Source organism: Aythya ferina (assembly GCF_964211825.1).
Source record: "Aythya ferina genome assembly, chromosome: 24".
NCBI classification, from domain to species: domain Eukaryota; kingdom Metazoa; phylum Chordata; class Aves; order Anseriformes; family Anatidae; genus Aythya; species Aythya ferina.
This window is the reverse complement of record NC_140322.1, coordinates 2440307-2464013: the sequence shown is the minus strand read 5'-3', so window position 1 is coordinate 2464013 and position 23707 is coordinate 2440307. Positions and strand designations below refer to the sequence as shown.

The 23707-nt window shown below is 53.4% G+C and overlaps 1 protein-coding gene across 1 annotated transcript; it reads left to right on the top strand.

The window, feature by feature from the left end:
• Positions 1-392: 392 nt before the first annotated feature.
• Positions 393-23059, top strand: STK40 (serine/threonine kinase 40). The gene is made up of 12 exons (XM_084497171.1): positions 393-505; positions 6756-6868; positions 8891-9010; positions 9976-10061; positions 10559-10702; positions 11775-12002; positions 13046-13098; positions 15857-15972; positions 19038-19182; positions 19345-19464; positions 20274-20358; positions 20818-23059. Exons 3-12 carry the CDS (start codon positions 8899-8901, stop codon positions 21034-21036), a joined length of 1308 nt encoding a protein of 435 aa, XP_084353297.1. The 5' UTR covers positions 393-505; positions 6756-6868; positions 8891-8898; the 3' UTR covers positions 21037-23059.
• The last annotated feature ends 648 nt before the right edge of the window (positions 23060-23707 follow it).

Below are 23707 nucleotides of genomic sequence, written 5' to 3'. Positions count from 1 at the left end.
GGCTTCGCCTGCGGCCTGGCCCCGGGGTAGGCCCGAGCCAGGCGCTAAGGCCGCGGGGTTGCCATGGCAACGGGCGGCAGCGCGGAAGCCCCGCCTCCCCGCCAATCGCAGCGCGCTCCCGGCTCCCACGTGACCTCCACCCCTTCGCCAGCCAGCCTTTGATGCGAGCGGAGCCAATCGGCTGCGGGAGTCACCGCGCTTCAACCAATCAGCGGCCACTCCCTAACCAATCCCACCCTGCCGCCCTCCATCCCTTCCCATCCCCACCTGCCAATCACACCGCTCCTCCAATCCCCACCGGCCTTCCCGCGGAGCCCCGCCCCTTCCCCCCTCCCCCCAGACGCCATCTCGGTGGCGGCCGCCAGGAGGCGGGCTGGCGGCTGAGGGGCGGGGCCGGGCCGGGCCGGGCCGTGCGTCACTTCCGCTGTCAGGTGGCCGCCGAGCGGAGGCCGCGGGGCTGCGGCTGCGGGAGGCGGCGGCGGCCGCGGCGGCCCCGGGGCCATGGGTGAGCGGGGACGGGGCCGGGAGGGGCCGGGAAGCACCGGGAGGGACCGGGAACAACCGGGAGGGGCCGGGTAGGGCACCGCCGGCAGCCCGCGGTACCGGCCCCGCACCCGGCAGGGCCCCACGGAGGCCGCGGGGCCGGGGCCGGCACGGGGGGCTCGGCCTCAGCCCGGGGGGGGGGGGTCCCTGAGGGGCTGGGCCCGGCCCTGAGACCCCCGCAGAGGGGAGGTGGGGGCAGGGGGTGCCCGGGGGTCGGGGGGAGCCCCGGGATGGGGCCGGTCCCTGCTGGGAGAGGTCCTGGGGAGGGGAGCGGGGTCTGTGGTGCTGCCCAGCCCGGCTTTGTTTGGCCCCGTCCCTATGAGGAGGACGCCGGGGCCCTGCAGTGTGAACAGAGCAGGGCTGCAGAGCTGGTGAAAGTCCTGTGAGGAGCGGCTGAGGGAACTGGGGGTGTTTGGGCTGGGGAAGGGGGGCTCAGGGCAGAGCTCATTGCTCTCTGCAACTGCCTGGAAGGAAGGGGTGGGGAGCTGGGGTCAGCCTCTGCTCACAGGGAACTGTGCCAGGAGCAGAGGGAACGGCCTCGAGTTGTGCCAGGGGAGGTTCAGGCTGGAAATGAGGAGACATTTCTCCTCAGCAAGAGCGCTCAGGCGTTGGGACGGGTTGCCCAGGGAGGTGGTGGAGTCCCTGTCCCTGGGGTTGTTGAGGGAGAGGTTGGACGTGGTGCTGGGGGACAGGGGCAGGGGGTGGTGGTGGGGCTGGGGGTGGCTGGACCAGGTGATCTCGGAGTTCTTTCCCAATCCCAGTGGTGTTGGGATTCTCTGGCCAGGACCTGGTGACCTGCTTTCTGTCATCTCAGGCAAAGCCTCACCAGCAGCCCGGGCTGGGGGTCAGGGCAGCCCTCACAGGGCGCTTCTTGCTGCAGCATAACCCCGAGCTGATGGTGCTGGTGGTCTGCCTGCTCGGGGTTTGTTTTTTTTTATGTTCTACTGGGTGCTGGAGGAGGCAGCAGCCGCTGATTTTCTGCTCTTTGAACACATGCAAGGCGAGAAGAGCTCAGCCAAGTTCAAGATGGGGCTTTTAACACCACAGCAGTTCCTCAGAACCTCTTTCATCCCACAGCTCTGCACAGCACTAGGTGGGGATTGTCTGACCCTATCTGCCTCCGTGGTTGACTCTGGGGGTGAAATCTCCCGGGGACTTGTTCCTGCACAAAGCCTGTAGGTTTTCCCAGGTACCTGAGCTCTGGATGCACTTGTGCCTTTCTCCTGCTGCAGAAACATTTCTTGAAAGAAGCTCTGTCAACTAAACGTGTGTCTGCTGCTGTGTGACAGCACGCGTGACCCCATCCCGCTGGCAGAGCTGACAAATGGTCCCCGTGCAGCCTGGGGCTTTCAGTGAGCAGCAATGAAAGGCTTCCAGGAAGGGGCTGGGCTCGCCTGCTGGTGAGGAGTTCTGGGTGTAGGGGATCCCGGGCGTTATCGGGGTTGGAAATCGCTGGGGGCAGGCTGTGAGCGAGCAGCCCCTGGGCTGAGCCTCCCGGATGTGGGAAGAGTTTCCCCGATGGCGGAGCGCTGCTGCTACATCCTTTTATTGTTCCTCCGTGGCATCTGCACGGCTGGTGGGGTCGCACAGCCCCGGTTCTTACAAACCCCTCGTGTCCAGCTGCTGCTCGGCCTCGGGATGTCACCGAAACGTCCCCGGACACCTTGCGGGCACCCTGGTGAAGGGCATCCTGTGGATCCTGCCTGAGCTCCTGCTGGCCTGGAGGCAGCTCTGTTCCTGCTGTAATTTTTTGGGTGGAATAATCTGGTTTTGTTGGCTTTTGTCCTTTTTTTTCTGAACTTGTAGCGTGTCAAAACGATACAAGCAATAGCAAGGCTAGCGTGGCGCTCGGAGCTGGTGCTTAGGGACAGGAATCGGGTAGGAATTGACCCTGTAGGTAACTGGTGTTATTTAGAAGCCCCCGTTATTTAATCCCACACCGGGGTTTGGTGAGCAGAATGTGGCCGAGCAGCCCGGTATCGTTTCCCTCTCGAGCTGGGGCTGGACGAGCCGAGCGACCACACCTGGCTGTAAAAGTGTCGGCACGCCTGAGTCAGGCGAGAATCCATCCGTGTGCGCGAGGAAGGCCCCGCTGCGGTGATTTATGGGGTGCTGAACACACACAGTGACATCAGCTCGGGGCAGAAAACCCCAGCCTGGTCCTGCCCGGTGCAGATCTGAAGGGCAGCGCCTGCTCGGCTCGGCGCGGGCCTCCCCAGGGCTGTGGGTTTTGCTCCCAGGCTCTCCGGTGCCGCGGGGAGAAGGGGTTAAGCTGGAGGTGGTGTTTGTGTAACCCGGCAGGGAACTCCCAGCGTGAGCCCGGGGTTGGATGAGTCCTCGAGCTGGGGTGCTGATGCATCAGAGGGGTTTGGAGGCGGCGCTGCCAGCTCGTGCCGTGGTTTGGGCGCTGGATTCCTGCGCTTCGGAGCTTCCCCCGGAGGGCCGGGAAGGGATTTCCTCCCCCACGTGCGGTTCCTGCAGGTGGCTTCATCCCTGGGAAGTCGCAGCCTGGCAGCAGCTGGAGTCAGCAAGGTGCGTGGGGTCCCCTCCGTGCCGCGGGGGCTGCTGGTGGCCACCTTGACTCCCCCATGGGACTCAGGGCTCGGGGATGGGGCTGCTGCCCTGAGAGCGTGGCTGTGCTCGGGGACAGCAGCTCGGCGTCCCGCTCGGAGCTGGTGGGGCCAGGGGAAGCAGCTCGGTGAGTCTCCATGCGTTTCCAAGAACTTTCTGAGTCAGGGCTCCTCTTTCTGGAGGAGGCGTCCCTTCCTGGAAGGGCTCGCGGCGCCGCACGCGGGTTGCTCTGTTGGCTCTCTGAGTCATCCGGTGGACTTTTTTTTTTTTTTTTTCTCCTCTTTTTTAATTATTTATATTTCTTTTGCAGAACCGTTTAAACTTCCAAAGCTTTTGCTGTCGCAGGTCTGTAAAAGTTGATGCTCCCGTACAGCAAAGCGACCAAAACACTGAAGCTGATCCGACCGCCGCTCGGTGCGGGCAGAGAAGCTCCCAGCTATTCTTCATTGGGGCTGGTTTGTGCTCCCCTTTTTGGGGCAGCTTTCCTGGGGCAGCCCTGCTTCTCCTCCAGCAGCAGGTCTTGTGGTTGCAGGGTCTTGAGGGAAGGTGGCAGGGCGAGGTGATGCCATCCGAGCCTGTTGCTGCTGCGCGTTCCTGCGCTGAGAAGTCGGGCCATAGCCTGGGTTCTGCTCATTTTGTGTTAGTTTTCCTCAGACCATAGCCCGGGTTTTGCTCCTTTCACGTTAGTCCTCATCTAGGTGTGTAGGTCCTGTCCAGCTTAGCACCCAATGAGCTGGAATTTGCCACTAAAACCAAAAATGAATCAACTGTGACCTTTGTTCCAGCTCGGTGCCGAACGCAGCGTTGGGCTGCCCACGAAATAAACCACAGCAAGCGCCGTGTTGGGGAGGGGTCTCCCTGTCTGGGCAAGGACAGGGGGATGCAGGAGGGTTGGTGAGGCACAGCAAGGTCATCCCCTCTCTGCAGCGAGCTTCTCAGGGGACAGCAGAGGTAAATCACAGCTGGTGACACCTGGGGGACGCTGGTGGCTGGAGAAGAGCAGTCTCTGCGTGTCCTGGGCTGTCTTTCTAGTGTCACCGCACTAGAAAGCACAACCACAGCGTGCCCTGCTTCGTCCCCGTGAGATAAAACAAGAAAGCATCGCCGAGGTTCTATCAGCTCTTCGGTTTCTTAACCAGTTTCTGTGGTGCTGAGTAATCCTGCTAACGCCCCAAAGGTACTTTTTTAATTTTTTTTTTCCCCTGCTGTTAGTGGTGGCTGCCGGACTGCGGGCCCTGCCTGCCCTTTAATCTGGGATGAAAAGGGCAGCTGCCTCCTCTCGGCTCCCTTTGTTGCTGTGCCGGGCACCGGAACGTGGCGTGGCAATTCAGGAACGAGCCCGTGTCCTTAAGCTACGTAATTAAAAGCCGTTAACATCCAGGCCTGCAGAATGATTGGATTAATAATTCCATTACACACGGAGCCGGTGCGGGAAGGAGCTGCGGCCGCTCCTCCGGTGAGACGTCGGAGCAAGTGGGGGATTTCTGTGCGAGGAGGGCCGCTTGTGCTGCAGATGGCGGAGCGGGGGTGGCTCGGCTCGGCTCGAACAGTTTGTTTTTGGGGTTGGGGGCGGCGAACCCACCCTGCGGGTGCCCACGGCCGCGTCCCTGGGGTGGCGTTGGGAAGGATGAACGCTCCTGGTCCGGCTGTGCGGTGTTGGGTGCGCGCTCTTGAGGTGGAGCTTGTTGACAGGAGGATTTTGTGGTCTTAAGGGCTGGAAAGCCCCAGCTGCCGGGCTCGTGAGGCTGCCTGTAGGTTGCCAGAGGTGTGCTCGTCTCCTTTCGAAGGCTGACTGCCTTCCACGGCAACCCTCCTGGTCCCCAGCTCTGCAGCACATCTCAATTTTGGACGAGCTCACTTTGCAGCTAACGGATTCACGTGCAGGACTCTGCTTACGGCCTCTTTCCTCTCTCTGCTCGTTGCATTTGAGGAGGAAACCCCTGTGCAGCGCCGCAGTCCCTGCCCTGCGTGCTGTGAGTAACCCGTCCTGGAGAAGTTCTGCTGAGGGTTGCTGCGGGGCTGGCGTCTCCATCTCCATCTGCGGAGTAATTTTAAGGCTAAAACTACCTTCAGGCTTGCTCCTCCAGCACACGACGCAGTTATTTGTGCCTGAGCAGCGCCAGCTTTGTGCCGCCAGTGCTTCCAGCAGCAGAGCCCCTCGGGATCGGAGCTTTGTGTCGAGATGAAACGAGTTCGTGGGTAAAAGGCACCTGCTGGCTTGGCGGGGAGGGAGCCTCAGAGCCTCCTGCCTTGCAGCCGTGGCTGCTCGGTGTATTTTCCTTAAGCCCTGTCTCAAAACGCTATTTTTAGACCCGGTGTGGACTGGATGGCCTCGGTGCTGCGGGAGGCTTACACAACCCAGTCCGTGGCCTTTTGACCAATTTCCTTGCTCTAATCAGGGTTACGCAACGCGCGGAGCAGGGACCGGGCCTGCCTTGTGCTGCGCCTGCTTCTCCTCCCTTTGTCCCGAGACCTTCCTGCATCCGACTTCCCTTTGCCCCGTCCACAAAGGAGCTCAGCACGAAGTGCGCTCACGTGGAAACCCAGAGCTGGAGGCAGCTCCGGCTCCTCCAGGGGCTCCCTTTGTTTTTTTGTGGGGTTTTGCTGCCCTCGCTGGCCCCACTGCCCTGAGGCCCAGCAGGTGCTGTGCAGGGAGGTGGGATGTGAAGTGCCCTGGGTGGCACGAGCGGGGTCATCCCTCATCCTTGAGCACTTTGGTGTTTCCTCTCCTGCTCCCACGAGGATGCTGCTTGAAATTGGAGGGTGTCCCTAAATAGCAGCCGGGCTGGGGCGCCTCTGGAGGCTCTGTGTGCTCAGACAGCTCGTCCTAAAAGCACTGCTGGCTGGCGCCGTGCAGCCTGCTCGTCCCCACAGCCTCCTGGTGCTGGCAGCCCGGCTCCCACGCGCTCCCTGCGTGCCTGCCACTGATGCTCTGATCAATTATGGGCTGGGAGCCCGCCTGGGTCATCAAACGGGCGTCGTGTGCGGTACCTGAGGGTAAAACGTGGAGCTTTGGGGATCGATGTGGTTCTGGAGGGCCTGATGTAAATCATAAAGGGATCCTGTCCAAGGGCCATTAAGCAGCACCGAGTTGCTTTATTTTATAAAGAGCCCACTGTAAGTTGTAACGAGGAATCAGTTTGCAGTGGGGGTTTGTAAGGATAAGACTCAACGTGGTGTTCTCTGCCTTTAGCCAAAATTGTCCTTAAAGCCCAGCCTTCAAGCACCAGTCTTACCAGGATTTAACAGCTGCGTCCCGCGATGCAGGCTCTGTTGTGGCAGCACCGCTAAGGCGGGTGTGCTTGGGAGGTGGTTAAAGCAGCAAGGCAGCGTGCTGTGGTGGAGGTTAAAGTGCAGAGCGTGTGTGTGTGTGCAGATGTGTCACATCACAAAATGTCACTGGGGGCCGTTGACACTCGTGTTTGCCTGGCTGCGCAGGGCCGTGCGGCTGTGACTCCTCGGTGACTAAACTGGCAGAGCCCTTCTCGTTCTCTCATGTGACAGCAGGAGGTTTCGGGCCCCTCCTGAGCCAAAACAAACACAGATGTCTCAGGCTGCAGGAGTTTGGGTGCACACCACGTTGCCGTAATCAGGAATAATCCAGAAGCGCCGCGTCAAGTGTATCTCCTTTCACGTTCCAGAGCCCTCGACCTCTCGAGCAGCCAGCCTTCCCCGAGGTGATGACTCCTGTCTCCTGAGACGTTGGAAAACCTAGTTTGGAAGAAGAGTCAAGAGACGGTTGATGCTGAACGACGTGAGTGGTCAGATCGTTTTGTTTACGATAACGCCGTTTGCACCAGAGCTCCCTATCCGGCTGCGATTGCACAAGGGTCATTATCTCAGAGTTTCTGTGCAGTGGGGTTTCTCCCGTGGAAATCTTACTCATAAGTTTCCAGCAGGGCTGATTGCGTCGTGAGGAGCCACGCAAAGAGAATTGTATAAGGCACAACCAAACGTTGGGGCAGGGATGCAGAAGGAGCAAAGCAAGGGTCAGGAGATGTCAAAGCAGCTGGGCCCGGTGATGTTTCTCTTTCCCAGATGTGAACTTTTGGTGGAATTCAGTAGTGCAGGGATGTGCAGCCTGCTGAAAGGCTTCTCACCTAATCTCTCTTGCTATCTCTGACCTCGGTGACAGATACTGCTAGATAATTAATGCAGTGAGATCACTGTTGTGGCTACAGAGAGGGTGGGGCTGCCAGAGGGTGAGTGTCCCAGCCTTGTTCAAAGTATGGTGATTTATCAGTCTCTGACTTGCTGAAACTCTGAGACTTTTTTTTTTTTTAAACAAGTACAACCCAAAATATTTTCTTGGTCTGCTGTAGTAACCTCTTAGGGAAGACCAGCAGGGCTTGGTTTTGACTTGCTCAGAGCAAGAAAATGGATCCGTGCTTAGTTCCTCCTCTCCCCCAGCCCCCTTAGAAGAAAAAAAAAAAATGTTTGAAATGTCAGAACACGAACATTTAATGTGTAGGTACTTGTGAAAGCCTTTGGAAGTATTTTCCAAGAGGTGAAGGTGTATTGGAAACACAACTTCAGTTTGATGGAGCTGATTTACACTTGAGCATGCTGCGTGTGAAGGACTGCTTAGCTGCAAACGTAAGAGGTTCCCTTCCTGCTAGGCTGGAACAGGACTTTGCTTTGGGGAAGAGAAGTTTCAGTGACTGAGGCTTGAATTCATTTGGCCCTGTAGGTATCAGTTTTTCACTGCCACCTCAGATTCTCTTTAGATTTTTGAGTAGCAGAAAAATTCACGTTGGAAATGAGATTTTCTGCTCTGCCAGAATGAGCAGAAGTCGGTGACTTGTAGTTTGTGCTCGAGAGCTGTGGTAGTATCCATGGACCTGGAGTACTTGGATGCAAAGCTTGAGATTCTCATCTGTTAGATTGAATTGTTGTGTGCTAGAGGCAGTGCCAGAGAGCCCACAGGCTGACACCGCAGCCTTTCCCTTCGTTAGAATATCAATTAAAGGCAGGTGGCAGGGCTGTAAGCTGAACAGAGCATCCTTCCTGCCTGAGGAGGCTGCAGCGAGGTAACGATCCCTGTGTCAGACTCAGATTTCAGGTGTTCCACTCCGTCCAGTTGTAAGGCGTGGAGATGGATGGGGGAAGCAATAAAAAGGTTAGAGCCTAAAGAGGTATGAAGAGAGAGGACTTTTTCCAAGAGTAAAAGTGCCTCTTTAAAAAATCAGTGTTAAATTAAATGAATTTCACAGTAATGTGTTCTGGTTTTCCATGCCCTTGCTGGAAGAGGTGAAAGATATTGCTCATTTTTATGGGCTTCCAGTTAAAATGCTGTGTGCTCGTGGCTGCTCGAGGAGTAGGCTTGAACCTTTGGGGTGCTCGGTGGGCTGGCTGCTGGGGAGTCCTCTGAATGGATCTGCACAAGCCCATAGGCTGAATCAGAAGCAGGCACCCATGCAAAGGGATAACTTAGGCTTTCAGAGGTTTTTCTGAAATATGTTAATGTGCAAACTTGTTTTTGCTGTAAAACAAGCTCTAATTATTTTGACTTGTTCCCACCATGTCTCTCAAACAACTGTTCTAGGAAACGTTGCTGTGAATAATGAGCCTGATTTATACCTTCAAAATGCATTAAGCCTCCAGCCCACAACTGGGCTATCAATAAATGAGCCATAGTTGTGTTTTTTTTTTTCACAGCACGAGTAGGCAGAGGCAAGTGCATCAGTAAGTGAAAGCCTTCCTGTATGAAATAAGGGACAGTGTGAGGAAACTAACTCAGTTGCTCACCAAAATGTGATCTTCTCTCTCTTTCAAGAGCCAAGGATGAAGCGGCGAGCATCAGACAGAGGAGCTGGGGAAACATCCACTAAGGCAAAAGCTCTCTGTACAGGGATTTCTGGAAATAATGCCAAGAGAGCGGGCCCTTTTATTCTAGGTAAGCAGGGAGGGTTTTCTTCCTCTTCAGTTTTCAAGACAGAGAGCTACTGGTTGCAAAACTGAAAACGAAGGGCAAAGCAGATGTGCAACTTAGCACCTTATACCAGAGCCATTCCCGTGATGTAACAGAGCAGCAGCTTCTGCAACTGGTCAAACTGAAGATGTTTGTCATGCTGATGCAGCAAGGCAGGCATGGCCTTTCAGATAAATGTGAACCCTTGCTTTTGCTTTTGCTTTTCGTTAACTACATTCTTAAGCTTTGTTAAAAAGCAAATTCAGAGGCTTTTTAGTTAGAGTTCTAGGGGTGTGTTTGACCCATTTTGCCTGGAATATTCTGGCAAATCAGCATGTAGACAGCTAAGTAATGCAGTAGTGGATATTATAATGGATGTGTGCCTGGGCAAGACAACTCTGCTAGCTTCTAAGAGTTACTAGAAAAGTTGTTAGTTTGGAACAAGTCGCATGAAATACTAAAAGTTTGATGGACTTCCCAGGAGAAACCAATGGTTAATTGATCAGAATTAGATTTAAACTGATGAGGGAGACTGTACGTTAACCTGAAATTTGGAGTCGTCTCTGCACCCGAGCAGTCCCTGCAGAGGTGGCAGCAAGGCTCGGAGGTGCTACCAGTAGCTGCTGTGGGTGTTGCTGGTAAAGGTAAAAGCCGTGTGGTTCAGGCATGCAGCAATTTGAATTTCTAAACACAGCTGTGCTGCGGGTAGAGTTTTTGTTAAATGGTTCTCTAGTGAAGAACCCAAAACCTTGTCCAGAAAGGGTTCGTAGCTCTGTACTACTTTTTTCTTTAGATCATGCTTTGTGGAAAGACAGTCTCCAGAAAAAAAAAAAAAAAAGGAACTTGACTTAAGCTAATGTAAACTGCGTGACACTTGAATACTGATGTAATCCCGAATTAGTCATTTCTGCTTAAAGGAAAACAAGTCTGTTTTTGCTTTGTGCTGTTAGGTCCACGTTTAGGTAACTCCCCTGTGCCAAGTATTGTTCAGTGTTTGGCAAGAAAGGATGGGACAGATGACTTTTATCAGCTAAAGGTAAGCAAAACGCAGGGGTTCCACATCTTCAGAGCTCTCTAACTTTTGCCCTCGTGACGAAGTTCTCACAGCAGCCTCTGGTGCAGGCTGAACTGAGGGAAATGGCTGCTGGAACTTCCCCTCAGCCCAGCAGCTCTGCCAGCACCATCAATCTGGTGTGGAGATTGGCTCTGAGACGAGGCTGCCGTGGCTGCTGTTCTCATGGGGCTGTCCTGGAGCCTTCAGGTCTCCTCCACGGTACCTGAGATGGTGGCAGCTCCAGCAGGAAAGGTCACCTGGGGTATTTGCAAAAAGCACCTGAGCTGCTTTCCGGTGTTAATCAAACTCATGCTGTGCGTTCTGCACAGCTCTGAGTTCGGACAGGTTTGTGGCAAGTGTGCGAGTAAGAGTAATTACCCCCAACTGTTAAATACCCGTGTGAATGCCTGAAATGTGAGAGCTCTGGGGGCATTTGTTTTTTTCTGGGAGTTGTAAAGGTCTTTTCCCTTTTCCTGAAGATTCTCACTTTAGAAGAAAGGGGTGATAAAGGAATAGAAACGCAGGAGGAACGACAGGGCAAGATGCTGCTGCACACAGAGTATTCTCTCCTTTCCCTGCTCCACAATCAGGAAGGAGTGGTTCATCATCACGGGCTCTTCCAGGTACAGCTGGTCACCGTGCAGGTTGGGGGAACGCCAGGAAGTGCTGTTGGCTTCAGCTGCTTTTGTTTAATGTACGGTTCGTGCTGACCCCGTTCTTGTGCATCCAGAATTAGCAGCACACCACTGAGATTAATCAAGGCTGCTTCAAACGAGCAAGTTTGTGGCAGGGCCTTGTGATGTAACGGGGTTTGGGATTTGGGGAGCGTGAGAACAGTGGAAGATGGGGCAGGCACACCATAGCACACCCTTTGATACTTGTTGTTTGACAGTGACTCCTGTGATATTGCACCCGAGGCCTTTTAAACCTTGTGTAATGGCCGTTTATAGGCAGCCTCCCTGCTTCACAGGGAGGAAAATAGCTGCTTTACTAGCAAATTAATTTGTGCTCGTAGAGCACCTTTAGAACTGAAGTTGTGCTTTCCGGTCTCTCTGCTGCTTAATGATGACTTGTAAGGAGGAACAAGTTGCCAAGAAACTGCTTCAGCATGTTAAAACAAACTAGTAAATGTGCTGATCAGCATCTCCAGCGAGTTGTGCTGCTGTTAACACCCTGAGAACTGTTTATGGGTACGAGGGACTGGTAGGAATTACCAGTTTGGATGTTGGGGCTGCTTTGCGTGCTGGTTAAATTTTGTCAACAGCCATTTCACTCGAGGCCATCTGTGCTATATCTTAAGTAAACCAAGCCCGAGTCAGTCGTGTCCTGTTTAATGTTATGAAAGAGCTGCTGCTTTTGTCCTGGGATTGCTATTTTCCTGATTATTGATGTCTTTGATCCCTAGTATTCATTCTGTACCACTGCAGAGCTTTTTAGGCTTTGTCTAAAGGTGCATGTTTCAGCATCAGTACTGATAGACACACATAAACAAAAGGCATTTTCTTCCTCTGGCTTCTTTAAGTACAGATCATGCATCTTCTTTCTGAAATCCCCACTCGGGACAAAGATTAAGCCCTGTAATTGCATTCACTCACTTTGAGATCAACGTGCATTTATTTTCTAGTGCTCTCTGTGTCAGTGAGTATGTCCAGATAGCTCCCCTGAACTATTGCTCTTTCTTTTTCCTCCCTGTAGGACCGAGCTTGCGAAATTATAGAAGATTTAGAAGCCAATAGAATGGTCAGAAAAATGAAGAAGCGCATTTGTCTTGTGTTAGACTGTCTCTGTGCTCATGATTTCAGTGACAAAACGGCAGATCTGATCAATCTGCAGCATTATGTCATTAAAGAGAAGAGGCTCAGTGAGCGGGAGACGGTTGTGATATTTTATGATGTGGTACGAGTGGTAGAAGCATTACATAAGGTAAGGTCTTTGTCGTCCCTTTCTGTGCTGGAGGGCTTGGTCTTCCCCTGGTAGTGTAAGAGATGTTTTAAAGCTTCCTTGTGCGGGCAGTGGAAAGGTTATGAAGGATGGGTGTTCCAGCCATTTCCCAATAAGTGTTCTGCGTAAGACCTTGTGCCCCGAGCCATAAAGGAGCGTTCCCTTCCCCTCCCCTCGAGTTTCTCGATGATAACGCAGCATTTGTTGACTGTGGAGAGGGGCCAGCTGGACGCGGTGCAGATCAGGTGAACTGCAGTGTTATTAACCTCAAAGTGGTCGCTGAAGAGCAGGAGAGCAGAGGTTAATCGGATGCAGGAAACACTTCAAGCTATTTACTTCTGAAGCGAAATAAATCTCAATGTAGGAATTGATTTGTGAGATCAAAACCTTAAGCTGCAAGTTGGAGATCAATGAACTTGGAGCTACTGGAACAAAAATAGATTCTGCTGATGTCTGACTTCTTACCCCATAAAAAGGGGCTTCCACCCTCCCTCAGCAGAGCAATGAATTATATATCATTTGGTAAAATGATCATTACTGAGGTCATACTGAGCCCGGACACTTAATTTTCTGGCCTTTTGGTTTCATTCAAGTCTGTCTGGGTGTCCAAAGTAGCAAATTTGCTCGGTCTGTCCTTTGAGCAGAACTGAAAATGAAGTGCACAAAGTACTCAGAACACAACCAGGCTAAAAACCTAAATCTAGGTTATTTTGAGGTGTCCCCTCATGTTAGGTGTAGGACTGTGGGCATTATCATTCTTTTCCCCCCCTGCTTTTCAACCCAAAAGCCAGTGTCTTCAAGTACTTTAATTAATTTAACGTAGTCACCATTTGGTGTTCCTTCTGTATGTGACAATCAGCTCTGCCTCTTTTAATTTATATCTAGAAGGAAAAAAACAGCCGAAAGATCTTTTTAGTCTGAGAACGAAGACAATGGGATTTCAAAAGATGCTTAGTGCTTTTGTCTAAGCATCAAATTTAGACAATTATGCCTTTGCTCATCTTTTACTATTATGTATTTTGCAGAAAAATATTGTGCACAGAGACTTGAAACTAGGAAACATGGTGCTAAACAAAAGGTAAGTCTGCAGGAGAGCTGCTGTTCGGGCAGTTCTTTTATGCTTTTTCCCTGAAGTAGATGCTTTATTACGAACACAACTGAAGGCAGTCATCATTGAGAGCGCTCTTGTGTGAGAAGGCTGAGGGACAGGGAAATGAGCTGCACAAAAATACAAATCCAGTTCAGAGTTTATGGGCTAAGTTCCAAACCTGAATTGAGCCCAACTTAAATAGTTCACTCTTCCACCACGCTCGGTGACATCACGTCAGCGCTTTCTGTTGGACTCTAACTTCTGAAAACTCCTTTTTCTAGTCATTCAGAAACCTGTAAGAGAAATGCTTCTTACAAAAAAAGAAGGAACTGAGATCTGTTGAGTAGTTCTGCTCATGTAACTCACTTTCCATTGCGCTGAAGGAATTCCCAGCACTGCAGTCTGCACCATAATCACAGCAGTGTTAAATCTCTGACTGCTACACTGCTGTGTTTTTGCTAGCAGTAAAATATTTACTTATCTAAACAAAAGCTCTTCTGTCTGTGTTTGTGCTTGAAATAGCTTCCTTGATGCCATTAGCTGGTTTGATGCAAGCCCCGGTTTATAACCCAGTAATGTCCAACGTCTTGGATGCTGTGCAGGCACCGGGGGGAGCAGCCCTCCTGCAGCAGAACGAGCAGCATCAGTGGGGCATAGCCTCAGCCCAAGCCAGAGGCAGCTGGGGGCAGTGTTTGCGTTGCCTGGTGGCTCCTTGGAGTTTTTCCTTGTCTTGATTTATGCATTTAGTTGGCACGCTCGTTCCAGCTCGGATATTTTGCTGTATTCTTCAGTATTACACTACTGGCTAAATATTTTGCGCTAGCCTTAAGAATGAGCGGAATTCATTGTCTTTTCACACTCTGTCTGGTTTTCTGTGGAATGAATAAAAAATTGGAAGGCTTTAGGTCTGCAGGCTTCCGGAGTCTGCACAAAGCACGCAGGTTCACTGTGGTCACAGCTTGCCCTTGCTTTTTTTTCCCTCTTCCCTAATACTGTTTGAAAGCAAACAGATTTTGCCTGTTGAGGTTGAACTCCTTGGTGCCCCCCCACCCCCAACACACACACGTAACAGCCAGAAGTTTTCAGGGATGTCTGAATTGTTTAGAGATTATTTTATATGGTGACTTTAAGATAAGTCTCTTCTGCTGGCTTGTTTGATTCCTCCTTGCTAGGAAGAGGCAGACAAAGGTTGCCTCTTTAAAGGATCCACCCCGAGCTTCCCTCCTTTTCTGGGCAAAGTGTGCAGTGGAGATACCTACAGCTAGAGCTGCACGCACGGGGCCCCACTAGCAAGAAAGGGAAGGTATTTGAAGCTCTGACCGTACTTGCCAAAGTCGTTCTTTGCACTGCGTGTGATGTTTTGGCTTTTTACTCGTAAGACCATCAGCTCTGGTGAGGAACAACTGCAGCCTCTGAAGCAGTGAGTCATTTGAAAGGGTGGGTGAGGCTTAAGAATAGATTACCATGGAGAGGACCAGTCATCTGGACTGATCAGAAGTGTTTGTTCCGTTCCAGACGTGCTCACAAAAGAGCACCAGGTCTTTTCTGCTGGCTGGGGAGCGAAGGTAGCCGTGGGCTACGGGGGCCTCATTAGGCTCCTGGGCTAACGAAGGTCCCTGCCAGCTGAACGCGGTGAGGCCTCACAACAAGGTCAGGCTTCCACCTGGATGAGCGCAGGTTAAATCAAATCTCAGTGACTAAATAAAACCAAGTAACCCCGAACGTTCGAGCGTCCCTTAGAACACTTTGTCTTCTAAGTCTCTAACAAATCCCCCAAATTGCTGTTCAGCCAGGGAAGTCTCCTGACAGTTGAAGCTAACACTTCTTAAGCACGAGTCTGTCTTAATAATCAACTCTCCATTGCCAGCCCACACGTGGTTTTATTTCACTTGTCTGTTAGACTTGCTGGAAACATCTCTTGATTATTTTGACTGACTTAATTCGTGCTTTCAGGCTTTTATTGTGTAATATTTTTCAAGAGTATAGAAGTCTGCTAGAGAGTGTTTTCCTGCTTAGTCCTGTAAGCTGTATGTCAAGAGCCAAATTACCTGGGTGACAGGGAAAATTTAACGTGGTAGTAATTCTGGAACGGGCTCACTTTGCCTTAAAAATGTCACTAATTGGAGCTGGTGATGCCGTATGGAAGTAGGGGCATCGATACAGAAATTGCATGTGCCTGCTGTTCTCACCTTTTCTGAAGTGCTCAGGTGTAGGAGGCTTTTTGATGTTGATTAGATCTTTGCTCTTCACAAAAGAGGGGTCCTGGAGACAGGTAAAACTGCCGTGGGACTCTTGCAGTGGGGTTTTTGGGCAATGTGCAAGTGGTTCACAGTAGGGCTTGTGTAGGGCAGCCCTTCCTCTTCCTGTAGGGTGTTGTCCCTCAGCTTCCAGAAAATGTGGTAAAGGGTTTTACTTTCTTAATATTAATGTCCTACGGCAGTCAGCAAGCACAGAAGTGCAGGTCCTGGTGCTGCTGATCCCTGCAAGGTGGGCACCGTGTGCCACTGAGGCTGGTTGTAGGTTGTGTCCGTAGCTGTAAAATGGATTTTCTTGTTCTCTCTGTAGGAGCCTTGCAAGCAGTACTGACAGGTGAAGAATCTCTCCCTGTTGGGATGGAGTTGGTCTTGCAATCCTGCTCATCTTTTCCCTGTAGACATCTCTATTTTGGTGTCAGCTTCCTCTGTTTGTGCTGTTTGGCTCGTGGCACGATGCTTCTTGTTCACCGATGCCTTCTGATTCTCCCCAGGACTCATCGAATAACCATAACGAATTTCTGCCTTGGGAAGCACCTAGTGAGCGAAGATGACCTGCTGAAGGACCAGCGAGGGAGCCCTGCCTACATCAGCCCCGATGTGCTCAGTGGTAGGCATCCCCTCTGCTCCTTGGTGGGAATTCACAGCCCCCTTCCTAATTCTGCTTCCACGTGTAACCCACCTTTTGAGATCCCCTTAATTAGGTCCCAATTATGAGACTTGATCTGTTTTTTCCAAGTATCAAGGGAAAGTGTGAGTGTACCTTTTCTTAAGGTTAGTCTGAACTTCAAAGCTAATTAAAAGCTCCCTGCCTGTTCCTAAATAAGTCTGACTGCAGACAAGATGTTCCATTTCCCACATCTGAACTGTGTTCCTGAGGCTTCACCTGAGCTGCAGGTAAATCCCTAGGACTAAGCCAATTGTCTCAAACCCCCGTAAGGTCATTTTAGTGCAGGCAGTGCAGCCCAAGGAGCAGTTGCAGCTGCAGCTACTTGTTTCCTGAAGGGAACTGCTGACCCTCTGGCAGCTTCTGGGCTGACTTGAGAGGAGTTACTTAAAAACAGAGGAATGATTGTGCCAGGCCAGCCCAGCGGTGTGTTTGGCTTGTGCCTTGTCTCCAGCAGAGGCCTGAAGCAGATGTCTAGCAGAAAACAGCTTTTCCTAAGGTTCTCCACCCTTCGAACTGTTTGCAGTGCAGGGACTTTCAGAAACAGATGGGGTTTCTGTCTGTTTAGTTGCTTCAGTGGGTTTCTCTTCCCTGCGGTCTGCTGCTGTGCTAGCAGTAGCTGAGCAGGCAGCGATTGGTGTGGGCAGTCACTGAGGCAGAGGTTTTGCTCTTGGTCTCACAGGTTTTGAGCTGGGCTAGGGCGTTGGAGGGTGCATTTACAGTTGGGGCTGCATTTGAAGCCTCTCTCCATGCAGACTCCACTTACTAAGCATTAACTCATGTCATGGAGCCGTCCTGTTGAGCACAGAGAATTCCTTTGGGCTGGAGCTGAACTGCAGGGCGCAGCCCAGGATCACCACCAACACATCCCAGCTGCCAAGGGTTATCCATCAGCAGGGTCAAACTTGTGTTGGGGTGATAGCAAACTACCCAAAACCAGCTGGTAGGTCACCAGCACCAACTGCCAGTGTGAAATCCAGAACCCCTGCCAGCCTTCTGTGCCACTCGTGTGTGTGAGGATGCTGTTAGGACACCAAGAACTCCCCTGCAGAAGATTCGGGTCATTCCTTACTGGTCTCTGGTCTCCCAGGCTTCTGTATCTGAGAAACACCCTCAGAGGGAGCTGCTCTTTTCTGCGGTCTTTGTGAGAGCCAGCACACTCACCCCAGTTTGTTGTCAGGTTTACAGGCAGTGGCTGAGCTCATCGTGATCTCAGGCAGGTCTGAGGCTGCTTCCCTCCTGGGCAGGACTAAGCCAGGAAGGGAGGCAGAGGCAGGCGGGGAGGTGGGACGCGTGTTTTTTGCAGGCCCTTCCTGTGCTGCAGGATATCCTGAGGGCCCCGTGACCAGCTGGATGACAGGAGCCAACTGCTCTGCAGGAGCGTGGAGCAGCCAGGGCTCAGCTAGGTGAAGGTGGCGTGGAGCTGCTCCTTCCTGCTGGCCCAGGGGGCTGCAGGCACCCAGCTGCTTCCAACAGCCCCTGGTGGTGCATTTAACAGCCTCTCTATGTGCCACAAGGTGCTGAGCACGCTGCTTTTACTCACTTCTCTGACAGCTGAGGCTGTCCAAGACCCAGCCTCACGTAGAGGACAGTGCCTTGCAGCAGCACTGCCTGGATTCCTCACCTTCAGGTGCGATTCCTCTGTGCTCCAGTGTCCCCACACACAGCCCTTCCTGTGCTCTTGAAAATGGCTTTTCCAAAATGGCTCAGTCTGCAGCTCCCCTCCGGAGGCAGAAAGAAAAGTTACTTGAGGACAGCTCAGGCTTCGCCACCATCTGCAGACTCTGAGCATCCCTCTGTCTGTATCTCTAATGCTCCCGAGCGAGAGGAACCTAAAAAGCCTGGTGAATTAATCATTGTTGTAGTCTCTGGGAGAAGCTGTCTTCTGCTAAGAGGTGGCTCGCGTTTTGTGGCTGCTGAAATGTCACAGCAGGAAAAGCTGGAGGAGGAGGGAGAGGTGCCTTTTTTTGAGCATATAAAGCAAAGAATAATTAGTACAAATAACAAATGCTGCAGCAGTGACTCACCGTGTGAGTCAGAGGAAGCCATTCCCTCGATCCTGTGCTGTGCGACAGCCCTGGAGTTTTCAGTTTTGACCCTCGTGCGAGCTGCTGTTGGCTGATTTATGGAGCTGCGGAGGGGACAGGCAGCGCTTCCACCAAGTGGCTCCCGGGGCCTGCTGGGCTTGTGGCAGCTGTCGGGAAAACCTCTACGGGGAGGCTCTTGTCTTCCCAGCAGGATCCTGCAGCCACCTCTCGGGATCCATCCTGAAGGCCCAGTGCTGTCTCGATGCCCTAAATCTGTCCTTCCACCGAAATCCCCCTCGCTGGCAGCGTGGTGGTGTTGGTGTGAGCGTTAGGCTGCTCCTTGCCAGAGGAGCACTTGTTCTTTTGGGGTTTTCCTCCCTGCCTGCCCTGCTTTGTGCCTGCTGGCCCTATGTTCTCTTCTCCCCTGGCCTGGGCTAGCAGCAGGGTGGGTCTGTGGAGCCTGCAACGTTCAAGGTTCCTGGTGGTGACGGTCTGGGGATGGAGAAGGGGGCGAAGCAGGTGTCTGAAGGCAGAATTTCGGCAGAAGGAACCTTCTGAGGAACTCTTCAGTTGTTCAGTTTGTGGGGCTGTCATGGGAGCTCCAGCACCCTGTGCTTCTGTGTTCACCTGATGCTGTCGGGTCACGTCCTAGCTGCTCAGCAAGGAAAGCATCCTCTGTAGAGACAGGGTGACAGCTGTGTGGGGACCACTGGTTTGCTAATTCATGACAGAGGCACCTTTACAAGAGGTTCTTGGTGTCCTCCCGTACAAAGGCTTGATCGTTTTGACCGATGCTTAGAAAAGAGGAGCACACACAGAGGTTGCTTCAGAGCTTGCACCTCTGGCAGTGGGCTGCAGGGGCTGGCAGGGCTGTAATTCCTCTCGTAATGCTTTTTTTCTCATCAGGGGCCAGCAGTATCATAATTCCTGTTGCTTTTATCTCTTCCAGTCTTAAAGCTTTTGCCTCCTCCCTCCCTGCAGGTCGGCCGTACCGTGGAAAACCCAGTGACATGTGGGCGCTGGGCGTGGTGCTCTTCACCATGCTCTATGGCCAGTTCCCCTTCTACGACAGCATACCTCAGGAGCTCTTCCGCAAAATCAAGGCTGCCGAGTACACCATCCCCGAGTGAGTACAGCCTGTCCCTGGCCAGAAAATCAGCCCGGTGGTGATTCCTGGGGTCAGAGCAGTAGTGGCTCCTGTGCTCCTAATCCCTGCTCCCTGCTTGAGCATCCTGCTGCTCGTTGCCGGCCTCGTACGCGTGGCCTCACCCTGTGTTCTCTCTCCCAGGGATGGGCGGGTCTCAGAAAACACTGTGTGCTTGATCCGAAAACTGCTGGTCCTGGATCCACAGCAGCGTCTGACAGCGTCTGAAGTGCTGGATTCTCTCAGCTCCATCATAGCATCGTGGTACGTTCGACAGCAGCGAGGCAGGAGCGTGGCATCTCCAGCCTTGAGCTGTGTTAGTGTAGCTCCCAACCACGGGGCACCAGAGGGTGATCTGTGAGAACTGCAACGAGTTTAAAAGTGTCTGAGCCACTGGTGCCTGCTGGTGGACACAGCCAGCACGGGCAGTGCGGATGCTTATTGCTGCCACAAAGGTTGCATTCTTAAAGCAATAAAATTACGAAACAGTGCTGGGTACCGGAGGGAAAGGAGCAGCAAAGGCACCCCCTTGCCCCATACTTGATTTGATTTATTTTTTTTTTAAGTCTAATTGTTGCGAATATTATACTTTTACATACACGTGTGGCCAAATACAGACACTTCCTACCAGCTTGTAATTAGACTTACACTATTAAATAAAATCAGGCATGAGATCTCTAGAGGGGAAGAGCAGGAGGCCCTAACACAGGGGTGTGCTGCAGTTGCAGGGTGGAGATGCCTTTTAAGGGTAAATCTGATGCCAGGGCTGGCATATCCAACAGCTGGGGTGGGATTCCAGTAGCACACCCCAGCAGAAATGGATCCTGGCAGTGTGTGATCTGTGCAGCCCTCTCGTCAGCCCCGTGACCTTCTGTCTGTGCTGCACAGTGCACTCAGGCTGAGTTCTTGTGCTGCCTGCTGAGCCAGCTGTGCAGGCTGTGCTTTTTGGAGCTGGGGCTGCTTTCTCTCCCACCCGTGTTAGCTCCGTAATCCTGTTTCAAAACAAAAAGCAAGACTCTGGGGACGACGAGGTGATTTCACGCGGAGCCCCTAACGCAGCGCTCTCCCCGCAGGCAGTCCATGTCCTCGCTGAGCGGCCCCTTGCAGGTGGTGCCAGACATCGACGACCAAGTGGCTAACCCCGAAAACCCCCAGGAGGTAGGTGCAGGAGGGCTGCCCCCGGTGCTGGGGCTGCAGCTCTGTGGTGGTGCTTTTTTCGGGCTGGCGGTGCTTGGTGCGCTTCCCTGGGCTGCCTCTCCTGCTGGCCCAGCAGCCCTCAGCACCTGCATGCCCCAAGCTGCTTTTCCACGTCCCTGTGCCACATTTCCTCCAAGAATTCCCATCCCTCGTGGCCTCCAGCCTGCTGAGCTGCATGGCAGTGAGCTCGCTGGCCCTGGGAGCACTCCTCGAGCGGTGCCTGCTTGTGTGCAGCTGGGAACTGGCTCAGGCTCCCTGCTGTGCTCTGCCTCCTGCTCTCTTGCTGCTGTTTGTTGGGAGCAGTGGCGACCTCACCAGCTCGTTACCCTCAGCTCGTTATCCTCCCGTGGCTCAGGCCAGTCGGAGGCAGCGGCAGGGGCTGCTCCTGGCCGTGGCTCTGATGCGGCGGCTCCCCCGCAGGTGAAGGTGACGGAGGAGTGCTCGCAGTACGAGTTTGAGAACTACATGAGGCAGCAGCTGCTCCTGGCGGAGGAGAAGAACACCTTGCACGAGGCCAAGAGCTTCCTGCAGAAGCGGCAGTTTGGGAACATCCCCCCCGTGCGCCGCCTGGGCCACGACGCCCAGCCCATGAACCCGCTGGACGCGGCGATCCTGGCGCAGAGGTACCTCCGCAAGTAGCTGCCCACGCCTCCGAGAGCACAACGCCGCCCTGCAGCCCGCCTTTCACGTCGCCTACCACAGCTCAACAGCAATACCGGTGTCCCGCGATGGAGAATAATGTAGCAATTCTTCTGAGCTCTGTTCGGGGGCACGAATCGCTCTGGAGGGAGAAGACTTTGTTTGGTTTTTGTTTTTTTTTTTGTTTTTTTTTTTTTCAAAAGCTAGTTTTGGAAGCAGCAGCCTCTTGGCATCTTCTGGAATCTGTTTTTTAAATCGAAGCCTAGATGACTAATCTGCTTTTAATCATGACTGTAATCTACCTCTCTTGTCTTTTTAACCATGCTGTTCTCTGGATCGAGCAAAGCCTGGGGGAAAGGAGAAGACTCACCAAGGGTGAAGCTGGCTTGCTGGCACAAGAGTTGCGGCCGTGTAGCATGGAGAGCCGGCTGACGGCGTTCGCTCCGTATGGTTTGAATAAGCTTAGATTTATCCGGGTTTCTTGAAAGCAAGGATTTCTTGAAGCCTCCCACTTCCTTTTGTCTGCATCAACCCTTTCCTTGGGCTGCCCGTGCCCCCTGCTCTGGTGCAGCCTCACGCTCGGTGGCCTTGTGAGGGCTGCAGCACCGCGGGTGGCGCGGCGTGACCCGCGGCACGGGACGGGACTCGTCCTTGCAGGCGATGGCTGCAAAGACCAAATCGTGCCTGCAGTCGTTCCAAGGTTGTGCAGAACTTGGCCCGGCTTGGCCTTTGACCTCTTTCCTCCCTTTCACTGATTCTTTTAGTTCCGTAAGAATATATGATTTAATCTTATTATTATTTTTTTTCCAGTAGCTTACCTAAGGTGCAGTTAAAATTGCATTAATTCTGAGTTAGCATTTTTCACACTTCAGTTGTGGTACAGATATAATATATGAGTTACAATGTGAAAAAAAAAAAAAAAGCTTCCCAAAATAATCCGCCTAGAGTTAGCAAGGGGCTGGCTGAAGTCTCTACTGTATTTGTTCCCTCGCTTATCTTGCCACCCGGCCCCGCCACCGCCCCGCGCGGTGCCGAGGCTGCCGAAGGACGCCCCGGGTCTTCCCCCAGGGCCGTGCTGAGAACGGGAGCGGTTGTTTCTGAGCCTCACTCTGTGAACTGGATGCCTGTCTTGCCAGATGACCCGTTCTCGCACAGCTCCTGGTGCCCCCCGGGGGCTCCTGCTCGGCGCTGGGCTCTCCGCCTGCCTCCCCCTGTCCCCTTTGGCACCAGGGAAGGGGCGAGCAGGGGCAGGGGGGCTCCTGCGGCCTGTGGCTGTAGGTGCTGGCTCCCTTTTGGGGCTGGCACTGCTCCCAAAGCCCTGGGGGCTGTCCTTATTCCCCCTGCCCCGCAGGGAGCGAGCAGTGTAGCGCGTTGTTGCCTTCTCTTGCCCCAGGCAGGCTCCCCGCCTGCATCCTTCCCCTCCAGGGCCGTGGTTCTCCACTTGGGGACCCCGCTCACGGCCACGGGGCCTGACCCAACCTCGGGGCAGCACCGGGCATTACCTCCTGCCTCCCCCTCGGCCCCAGCACGCTGGCAGAGCAGGCAGGTGACTTGTGAACACTAACACAGACCGCAACGGTTGCGCCACCCCCAGCCAGCTGAGCCAGTAGCTTCAAGTCTTAGCCTTATTTATTGCCAGGATGGTCGACCCAAAACCCATCCCTCGCCCCAAACCCAGTGCCACCAGCAGGGCCCCCCCCCCCCGGCCCCAGTTGTGCAGGCTCTGTCTGATTTTTTTTCCCCCTCCCCGTCTCTCCCCCACCTCTTTTTTTTTTTATTTTTTTTTCTTCTGTTTCCCGAAGTTAAAGCAATATTTGGGGACTCTGCGCGGGGCTGAGCGCTCCCGCCCGGCGAATCGCGCTTTGGGTTCAAGCGAACTGGAAAACTCGGGGGGGGGGGGGGGGGGGGTCGTGCATGGGGGGCATGAGCGGTGCCGGGGGGGGAGCGGTGCGCGTGACACGCGGTAGAAAAGGTTCCTATTGTAAGGAGAAAAAAAAAAAAAAAGGAAAAAAAAAATGAAAAAGGACAAAAAAAAAAAAAAAAAGTTTGTATAAAGACGTTATTTTTGTACTGCATCCAAGCTCCTCCTGCATGTCGGCAATAAAACTTGGTTCCGAGACCCAGGCGCGCAGCGACCCCGCGGGGACGGGGCTGGGGGGGGGCTCGGGGGGGGCTGCGGTGCTCGCGGGGACGCGCAGGGGGCGCTGCGGGGGCGCGCGGAGTTGCCCTGGGCGGCCCCATAGCGCCCCACATCGCCCTGCATTGCCCCAAACCGCCCTTTATTGCCCAAAACAGACCTTTATTGCCCCCAAATCACCCTGCGTTTCCCCATGTTGCCCGAAGTAGCCCTGTATTGCCCCAAATCGCCCTCCTGCACCCCAAATCGCCCTGCACTGCCCTAAATCACCTTGAATAACCCCACATCGCCCTGTATTGCCCCAAATCGCCCTACACATTGCCCAAAATCACCCTGCATCGCCCCAAATAACCAGGCTTTGCCCCATATCACCCTGCATTGCCCCAAATTGTCTTGTATTGCCCTGGCAGAGCTCAGCATCATCCCCCCCAGCTCCCCGCATGGTGCTGAGCCCCTGGGGCTGATCCAGGCGCCCTGGCAGAGCCCGGCCCTGCCCACGACGTGTATGGGGCCGTGGGGTGCGGGACCTCAAGC